The 10,327-nt window shown below is 47.0% G+C and overlaps 2 protein-coding genes across 3 annotated transcripts in view; both read left to right on the forward strand.

Annotated features, from left to right (window-relative positions):
• Window positions 1-10,327, forward strand: part of LPCAT2 (lysophosphatidylcholine acyltransferase 2) — a 73,233-nt gene that overhangs the window by 46,277 nt on the left and 16,629 nt on the right. The gene's annotated exons all lie outside the window — the stretch shown is intronic.
• CAPNS2 (calpain, small subunit 2) lies at window positions 5,131-6,302 on the forward strand. The gene has a single exon (XM_004693569.2). The coding sequence runs from the start codon at window positions 5,337-5,339 to the stop codon at window positions 6,093-6,095; it is 759 nt and encodes a 252-aa protein (XP_004693626.1). The 5' UTR covers window positions 5,131-5,336; the 3' UTR covers window positions 6,096-6,302.

Raw genomic sequence — 10,327 nt, forward strand, 5'->3', positions numbered from 1 at the left:
ATCTGGTCCTGGGCTTTTATTTTGGGGTAGCGATTCAATTACTGCTTCAATTTCACTTTTCATAATTGCTGACAACCGCTTTTTAAATAAAGTTTTATTGAGATACAGCCATGTTCATTTGTCTGTGTATTATCTGTGGCTATCTTTGCACTGTGGTGAGTCCAATCATACCAAACTCAAGTCTTCAATCCTCTAAGTCTCCATTTCAAGCTTGACATAGAATGTTGTATGTCATACTTCATGTGAAAAGAACTCCTCTCGATTCTAGTCTCAGTTATCAGGCATTATTTTAAGAAATCCACACTATGATTTACATGAACAATGATCAGAAAACCACCTTAATGACCCAAATGTGCTAGATGACCTTTGCTGTGCAGTGGTACAGGTTCTCCTGGACATTTGATGGTCCTATACCTCTGACCACTTATCTCTTTAATTCTCATGCTGCCTAATTCCCCCCATTTTAGTCCAGCATAGTATTTTCTCTGAGGGTGACCCTGGAAAAACACATTGGCTGGCTTGAGAATTAGATGTGGTATTTCCGCCTCCTCAATCAAGTATACCTAGGAGATGCTAAGAGGAAACACAACAAAGAGCGTGACAATTAACTTTTTTACTAGAGAAAGTGAGCACTTAACGGCCCTAAGGAAGGAAGGGGTTCTGTCCTGCCAATGTAATTTCCTTCTGTGACAGCGACAGTCCGAAGATGATAAAGAAAGGAAAGAGATTATCTTTTATAAACTGTAGAAACCTTTTGATTTCATCCCACATGACATTCTTATCAGTAAATTAGGAAGGCCTGGCCCAGATCATGGTGCAGTTAGGTAAGAGCCTCACTTGAAAGAGAGGCTGCACCCAGGAATGGGGTCTGGTGTCCTTCCTTCCAGACGTGGCTCATTCCCCCGGCTCCATCCCCAATCTTGGACTTCCATTCAGAGGAGAAGCATACTTACTAGGTAGTAGTCTGGAATACTCTTGGAAGCCAGAGAATTGGGGCATAAGAGGAAGTATATCTTTAAAAGCTATGGTACCAGATCCGACATAAAGAAAGTTTGAATGAATATATTGCATAAAAAGACTTCAGCACCAGAAGAACAGGAAGTGCTGTCACTGTTTCATGGCACATGAAACATTCACACCCACGAATTAGAGCTGCAGGGGCCTGAATCGGCCTGGTGTCGAATCGCCCATCTTCCTCATTTTGGAGAAGGCTCCCAGCCCAGAAGAGGAAGTCACATGCACGAGGTTCTCCCTCCCCTTCTGATGAGCCTAGCACTAGGATTCTTATCGCCTGTTATTTTAACTATAAACTATCACTGTTGTTGACCTTTTTAAAATAATTTTTGAGGTAGGTAGTGCATGTCATGTAATTCATGCCTTTCAAGCATACACAGCTATGAATTTTAGAGTCAAGTAGTCAAGCTGTGCACCCGTCACCATGAATGAGTCCAGGACATTCCCTTCGGTCCGTTTCAGTGACTTGTGTCCTTAGTGCATTCCTGTCCCCTCGCTGTGCCCGAGCCCCATGCCACCACTTCAGGCCATAGGAGAGTCTTTGTGTCTATAGATTTGCCTTTTCCGGACATTTCACTGACTTGGAATCATACAGAATATCGTCTTTGTGTCTGACTTCCCAGCTTCGTGCTTCGCCCATGCATAGCGTCTGTCGGTCACTTGTGCTTTTTAAGGCCAAGAATTCCTCCATGACATGGATTTATGGCATATTTGGTTGATCGGTTGACCGTTGACCATGAGTGGACACTTAGGTTGTTTCTTCTTCAGGTCTACATAACATTGCTAAAAGCATTCCTGCCTCACTGTTTAAGTTCAGTAACTCTTCCCCCTCAGATATGGATTAAACTTTCCACCAGCTATGCCTGCATGCCTTAGCCACTTCTCCAGGTCTAGAGCGCCTCCAGACAGCATCGAAGTGGCTATTAGCGTTAATTAATTAAAAATAAATAGCCTCGGGGCCCTCCATGATGGCACAGTGGGGTTAAAGCACAGCAACGGCAAGCTGGCCACAGACGCTTCAGGGCAAGTTCGATTCCCGGCCCCAGAGGCAACCCACAGGGTGCAGCAGACCTCTCCTGTCTCCCCACTGCACCCCTCAGCAGGGTACTTCATCCATTTGCCTGTTCTGCTCCCCACTGTGCATCTGGTGAAGCCTCTCACTGCCCTTGCACCTCTGGCCTGTACCCCAGTTCTGTATGCATAAGTAAATAAACCTTTATAAAAATAATAGGAAGAACAAGAAAAAACACTTAAAAAAAATAAATAGCCCAGGGGATCAAATCGTTCAGAGAAGAAAAGACTTGTTGATCTAGTACCAGACTTTTTATTCTGTGATGGTTTATGAGAAACAGTTAGCCAAGTGCTCTCCATCCCGACAGAAAATAAGAGAAGAATCGGACTACATCGCAGTGACAAACACTTGATGTGGACATAAGGATGCACATTTAGGTGGTCAGGGATGCTCTCAGGTCCACTTGCGAGATTCTAAAGACAAGGTCCAGAACGTCGGAGACCTCCAGGGACTTGGCCCTGGTTCTGCCTCGTGTCTCAAGGCACAGTCTGGGACTCCTGCCAGAGACTGACCTCTGAGGATACTTAGTAAAAATAGCAAACCAAACCTCACCAATATAATTCTGAGGAAAATAAGCAAAGACTAAAGTCAGAAATGAAAAAGGATATTACTCTCAATTGAAAAAAAATAAAAAGCCTTAGATGAGTACTGTAACTGTGTGCAGCCGATGTTTTGGGACAAACTTCTAGAAATATAAAAAAAAAAAAAACTGTACACTGAATTCTATAAAACACCACTGAAAGAGATCAAATACAATTAAATGGAAAGATGTCCTCTGCATGTGGATGAGATATTGTTAAAATTGTTAAGATTCAGTGTTATTCAGAGCAACCCACAGACAGTGCACATCTCTATCAGAATCCTCGCGGCACTTGTCACAGAAATAGGAAACTCCATCTCAAATTCAACTCCAATTCTGAGGGGTCCTGAATAGCCAAAACAACCTTGCAGAAGAACAAAGTTTGGAAGTCTCACACAGTCTGATTTCAAATTTTTTTTTAAAGATTTATTTATTTGTGCATACAGAACCGGGGTACAGGCCAGAGGCTCAGGCCCGATGAGAAGCTTCACCAGAGACAGAGTGGGGAGCAGAACAGGCAGATCGACGAAGTACACTGCTGAGGGGAGCAGCGGGCGGGCCAGGAGAGGTCTGCCGCGCCATGTGGTCACCTCCGGGGCAGGCGGGAATCGAACTCATGCGGAAGCGGCTTTAGCTTCTCAGTGCTGCGCTTTAACCCGCTGCGCCACCAGGGAGGGCCTGATTTCAAAATTTATTGCAAAATTACAGTAATCAAAATTACTGCGGTCTGGCATAAAGCCAGTGGAATAGAATAGAGAGCCCTTAAATAAACCCAAGTATATGCAGTCAGATTATTTTCAACGAGGATGCCAGACCACTCACTGGGGAATAAACAGTCTTTTCAACAAACGGTGCTGGGCCACAATGAGGTACCGCAACATACCCCCCAGCATGGTTCTCCAGCCTCCCCTGCCCCTGACAACAAAAGAACAAAAAATAACAAGTATTGGCAAGAATGTGGAGAGACCGGAAACTGTGTGCAGTGTTGGTGGGAATTAAATGGTTACAGCCACTGTGGAAAACAATGGTAGATCCTCAAACAATTAGAATGGGATTACAATGGGATTCAGCAATTTCATGTGGGCGTGTGCGCGAAAGTATTACATGCGGGGATTTAAGAGATGTACTCAGTGTAGAGGGCAGCATTATTCATAAGTCAAAAGTAGCCACAGCCCAAGTCTCCACCTATCGAAGAATGGACCAACATGGACACACACACACACCATGGAGTACTATCTAACTGGGAAAAGAAAGAAATACGGACACATTGCAGTATGAATAACCTTGAAGACAGTACACCAGGTGAAATAAGCCAGTCGCAAAATGACATTACTGTCTGACAGCACTGAGCATAATTTGAGGTCTCCAGACGGAGTCATCAAATGCCTGTGGACATGAAGCAGGATGCTGGTGGCCAGGACAGCAGGTGGCAGGCCGGGCCACGGGAGCTAGAGTGAAGTGAGGGCAGTTTCCATTCTGCAGGATGAAATTCCTGGAGTTGGAATGTGATGATGCCTGGACATCATACATGATGCCACAGAACTATACATGTAATTAGGGTGAAGATGGTAAGTTTCATGCATGCAGACCACACACTGCTGGGTGCCATTTACCTAAGGCCTAGGGTGTGTGTGTTAGACGAGGGGACTGTGACCTCCCCCTTGGGCAAGGAGGGTAGCTGGACAGCACTGGGCAGCGTTGGGTGCTGGGGTCCCCCACATGTGGGTTGAGGACATGGGTGTGTACCACTGTGAGATCTTTTCAGTGATGTCTTTGGGACTTGCAGTTTTCTGTATCAGTATCACACTGCAAAAAAAGAATCCAGAGCCTCCCTGATGGCACAAGGGGTTAAGTCTCAGCACCATGAGCTATCACCAGCCACCGCAGCGAGAGTTCAATCCCCGGCCAGGGAGTGACCCACAGGGACAGCAGACCTCTCCTGTCTCCCCGCTGCTCCCCTCAGCAGTGTGTTTCAGTCCATCTGCCTGTTCTGCTCCCCACTCTGTCTCTGGTGACTCCTCTCACCACACCCCTCCCCACGCCTCTGGCCTGCACCCCAGCTCTCGCATGCACAAATAAATATATTTTGTTTTAACCCCAAAAATGGAAATCATGGGCCCCACAGCTGACTACAGAATCAGAATCTCTGGGATGAGCCTCGGGACCCGACATTTTAAAAATCCCCTTTCAAATTTTCCTTGACAACTGTGGACTTTGCTCAAGTAAGAGGACTGGGCCCATACCCCTCCAGCGCTCAAGGATTCTCAGTTTCACCCTCACGTGAAATATTCCTCAGAAAAGAAATCCTTGGGTCATTTACCTCCTCCTGTTGGAAAGATGCCCGTGATCTTCCATGCTAAAGAACGGTCGCCTTTCCTATGCCCCATTTAAAAAAGGGATTATCTTCCCATCTGGCAGACACACTCTGAATTGTAAATATTTTATTGCCCTAGAAGAAATGGCAGGTGCTAGGACCTGAAGGAATCCAGGCACACTCAGTAGGCGGTGAGCCAGGCTTCCAGGGCGTTGCTGTTGCTCTTGCTCTTGCCGCAAGAACTGCACGGAACAGCCAGTTCTCCCACATGTAAGCGGCGCAGTCTCCATTTCGGCTCTCTCCACACCGTCTCCGGGATTTCGGCAGCTTTCAGACCTGCTTGTTAAACGGAAAACATGTTTCTTGCAAGGGCTTTATTAGAAGGGGCAGACCGAGGCCTCGGAGGCGCCCTGGGAGGTCTTCTTGGAGGAGGCGGTCAGCGAAGAGGAGGGGGCGGGGGAGGGGGCGGAAATTTCGGGGGGATCGTCGGGGGCATCGTGAACTTCATCAGCGAGGCCGCCGCTGCGCAGTACACCCCCGAGCCGCCCCCCACCCAACAGCACTACACCAGCGTGGAGGCCAACGAGAGCCCCGAAGTCCAGCGCTTTCGCCAGCAGTTCGCCCAGCTGGCCGGCCCCGACATGGAGGTGGGCGCCACTGACCTCATGAACATTCTCAACAAAATCCTCGCGAAGCACAAGGATCTGAAGACCGACGGCTTCAGTCTGGACACCTGCCGGAGCATCGTGTCCGTCATGGACAACGACACGAACGGGAAGCTGGGCTTTGAGGAATTTAAGTATCTGTGGAACAACATCAAGAAGTGGCAGTGTGTGTATAAGCAATACACCACGGGCCCCGGGGGGACTCTGGGGCCCTCGCAGCTGCAGGGGGCCCTGCAGGCCGCCGGCTTCCAGCTCAACGAGCAGCTGTACCAGATGATCGTCCGCCGCTTCGCCGACGACGAGGACGGAAGCATGGACTTTAACAACTTCATCAGCTGCCTGGTGCGTCTGGACGCCATGTACCGGGCCTTCCGGTCCCTGGACAGAGATGCCGATGGCCTGATCCAGGTGTCTGTCCAGGAGTGGCTGCAGCTCACCATGTATTCCTGAAGAGGGCCACCGGCCCTGGCCGGCCCTGCCCGGCCCTGCCTGGCCCTGCCCAGCCCTGCCCAGCCCTGCCCAGCCCTGCCCAGCCCCGGCTGGCTGCAGGCCCACCTGCTCCTGCCCAGCCCTTCATGGCCCTACTTACTTCTGAACCTCTGCAGCTCTCTGCTGCTTCATTAAAACAGATTTTTCATAGTAAATGTCCCGAGTGGTGTGTATAGCAGCTTTTTGAGGTACTGGGTTTATCTGGGCGTTTTCATGGGGTGGTGGTGCAGGGCTGAGTTGTCATGGGGTAGATTTGAACTGGCGGGTGTGGCCTGGGCCAACGAATTCCAAGGAGCAGGCAAGTGGTTGTTGAGAATGGCGTTGGTAATAAATCAGAAACACAGTCGGGCGGTCTCTCTGCAAGCCCTTTAAAAGGCGACAAGAGTTCAAAATCTGTTTCTCTTCATTTCATGTCTGGTCTCTCCATTATGTAAAAAAAAATGAAAAGTGCTTCCCTGGAAACCAATTTAACTGTATCAAAACAGGTTCAGAAATGTGAAATCCAACCATTTCAGAGAAAGGTAGGGAAGCAACTATCTAAAATTCTATAATTCTTTAGTCCTGTTTCTCTATTAAAATACACATGTAGCGGTTTGGTTTGGTTTGGTTTTCACCTATTTGGAAAGACAGCCAGGGAGTTGGGGAACGAAGCCGTGTCTCCAGCTGCCTTCACGGAGCAAAGTGATCCCTCCCAGCACACTTGCACAAAGCCAGACATGCCCGCTGATACTCACCAGCCCCTGCCATGTCCTGCCCAGCCCTGGAGCAAGGAACAGTCTCTTGCTCTTTGAAAATTGCAGTAGGCAAAGAAGGAAAAAGAAAAGCTGGCATCAATTAGAGTGTCATTTGGTATAGAGAGCACAAAGATGTAGAAGTAGATACAGACACAGCGGGCTGACTAACCCAATGGTCCATGGACCCTACTGCATTTTAGAACCCCTGGGAGAGGAGAGGAGTCCCTCTTCAAGCAAAGAACCTTTGGGGTGGGGGAGCCCAGAGATGGGTATTTCTAAAACTCCCCAGGTAACACTGGTTAACTCCTGCTGTTTTATTTATTTGTTTTATTTTTTACAAACCAAAAGTTTGCTTTTACTTAGTCTTTCCTCAGTATACCACATGCGAGTGAAGTCATAGAGTGTTTGTCTTTTTCTCTGTCTGGCTTATGTCACTAAGCATAATTTTCTGTAGGCCCATTCAGGCTGTTACAAATGGCAGGGTTTCGTCTTTTTCATAGCTGTATAGTATTCCGTTGTGCCTGTATCTCACCTCTTTCTGTGTGTGACAACCTATAGACACTTGAGTTGTTTCCAATTCTTAGCTGTCGTAGCTAATGGGCAACCTCTGTTTGCAAGTAAGCCTTTCTCACAGTGTTTTTCAAATCCGTCTCAGCCAAAATAGGCACAGCAGAGTCAGTGTTGACAGCATCTATGGGACAGAGGTGGTGCTTTCTTGAATATGTTGCTGGGTTTGGCTTTGTCATTTGATTTGGGTTGTTCTAGCAGGACCTGTGAATCCCAGATCCAGGACCTGTAGACTGTTAACAAGGCTGCAGTTTGCTGCTTTTACAAGGTCTGTTTAATTAGTTCCCACTCCTCCGCTCTCTCTGGTGTTTAAAGCGTCCCTTCTCTGCTAGTCATTTTGAAGGCTCCTCCAGAGTTTGAAGATAAATTCTTCCTTCCTCTTTTGATGCATGTGCAGGGAAGTTGTAACTCTGGAAATGTCAGTGGCCTGTTAACAGCCCCGGGCTGCCTGTCGGAAATCCCCAGTGAAATTAGTAGAGGTTGGGACTTACTCTTGTTCACCACTACCCCTATTTCTAATTCTTAGACAATAGTATATCATTCTGAACTGACCCCCATACTTCTCAGGAATGCGTAACTTCAGCATGGTGAGATGTGCTGCATAGACCGAGCATAGCAGGTAAGAACGGGGCAGGTGAAGGCAGCCATATGTAATATCAGTACTACTTTAGAATACTCCCAACAATATGTTAGCCATGAATGCAGGAATGTGACCGGGAGAGGGGAAAGTGGCCAAGATACCTTGTAAGGTCTCGGAATATTAAGTTTATAATGTCACCTTTCCCCATGCTAGTGGTGGATAGGATAATGTAGCCACAGGTTTCCCCTCTTTTTTTTTTTTTGTTAAGATGTTTTCATATCTTTATTTATTTATGCGTAGAAGAACTGGGGTGTAGGCCAGAGGTGTGGGAGGTGGTGAGAAGACTTACAGAAACAGAGTGGGGAGCAGAACAGGTAGATCAGCTGCTGAGGGGAGACACGGGGAGACAGGAGAGGTCTGCTGTGCCCTGTGGGTCACTCCTTGACCGGGATCAAACTCGGGCTGTAGCAGTGACAGTGCTGACTGAGACTTAACCCTCAGGCCACCAGGAAGGGCCTCTTACTTCATTTTGAATGTTTACTAATGTTAGGCAATGATCTCACACGGGGGTGGTTATTAAGTGTTTCTCTTGCACCCCAAATTAAGGGATTACTTACTTTATGGTTCCCTTCTTTATTGCACAAAGCAAAACATCCTAAAGTTACCTACATTTCTCTTCTGTTTTCATCTGCATTTATGTAATACATGCTTAAATAACCCCAATCACTATCATGGACACTAGAAAATTCAGGTCAGACTCTGGATTTTTCCAAGTAACTAGATCTTTGGCCTTGTAGAGCCAATGGCTTGAGGAGTGATTGGATTTTTTAGTTTTCATCCATTCTTTGATATTTCAAAGGCACTTTTGCAATGTAAGAAAGAGTATCTACTTAGGACATTGACTTAATAATGTTGCCATTGCTACATGGAAGATTAATTAAAACCTAAGATGAAGATCTTGATTGGTGTAATTCTCTCCCACTTATAAAAAAGTCAAACTTGGGCCCTTCCTGGTGGTGCAGCGGGTTAAAGCACAGCACAAAGAAACTTAAACCACTTCCACATGAGTTCGATTCCCACCTGCCCCGGAGGTGACCACATGGCGTGGCAGACCTCTCCTGACCTGCCCGCTGCTCCCCTCAGCAGTGTACTTCGTCGATCTGCCTGTTCTGCTCCCCACTCTCTCTCTGTTGAATCCTCTCACCCTCTGCATCTCTGACCTGTACCCCAGTTCTGTACAAATAAATAAATAAATCTTAAAAAAAGAAAAGCTTAAGCCAATTCCGCATGAGTTCGATCCCGCCTGCCCCAGAGGAGATCCACATGGCGTGGCAGACCTCTCCTGACCCGCCCGCTGCTCCCCTCAGCAGTGTACTTCATAGATCTGCCTGTTCTGCTCCCCACTCTGTCTCTGGTGAATCCTCTCACCCTCCGCATCTCTGGCCTGTACCCCAGTTCTGTGTGAATAAATAAATAAATCTTAAAAATAAAATGTCAAACATTCAGCCATGTCATTACCGTAACAAGGTGAAAATAGTACTCAATGATTTTTTTTTTTAAGATTTATTTATTTATTCATACAGAACTGGGGTACAGGCCAGAGGCTCAGGGGCGGTGAGAGGCCTCACCAGAGACAGAGTGGGGAGCAGAACAGGCAGATCGACGAAGTACACTGCTGAGGGAAGCAGCGGGCGGGCCAGGAGAGGTCTGGCTCGCCATGTGGTCTCCTCCGGGGCAGGCGGCAGGCGGGAATCGAACTCATACGGAAGTGGCTTCAGATTCTCAGTGCTGTGCTTTAACCCGCTGCGCCACCAGGGAGGGCCTCAATGATTTTTTAAAATGTGGATTTGCGTGGTCTACATTTGAGTTTCATATATACTCGACTAAAATTACATTAAATAAGTGTACAGGAAACTTTGAACTCACCCTGTGACTCACATTCTACTCTGTTGAGAAGCAATGGCCCCAAGCATGATTTCCCACAGTGAATGTGCCTTATTCAGTTACCTGGAGTCTTGTTAAAATGCAGCTTCTGATTGTGAAGGGCTGACCTGGGAGTCGGATGACCTGATTTTATTCGCAGTCCAGATTTCTTTTTTTTTTTTAATTGAGGTAGCATTGTATTATAAGTTTCAGGTTACATCATTAAAAATCAGCATATATTGAAATCCACTTTGTCTTTTTCTCTGTCTGGCTTATGTCACTAAGCATAATTTTCTGTAGGCCCATTCAGGCTGTTACAAATGGCAGGGTTTCTTCTTTTTCATAGCTGTATAGTATTCCGTTGTGCCTGTATCTCACCTCTTTCTGTG

Source organism: Condylura cristata, unplaced genomic scaffold (assembly GCF_000260355.1).
Source record: "Condylura cristata isolate star-nosed mole 26May11 unplaced genomic scaffold, ConCri1.0 scaffold00039, whole genome shotgun sequence".
Classification (NCBI taxonomy): domain Eukaryota; kingdom Metazoa; phylum Chordata; class Mammalia; order Eulipotyphla; family Talpidae; genus Condylura; species Condylura cristata.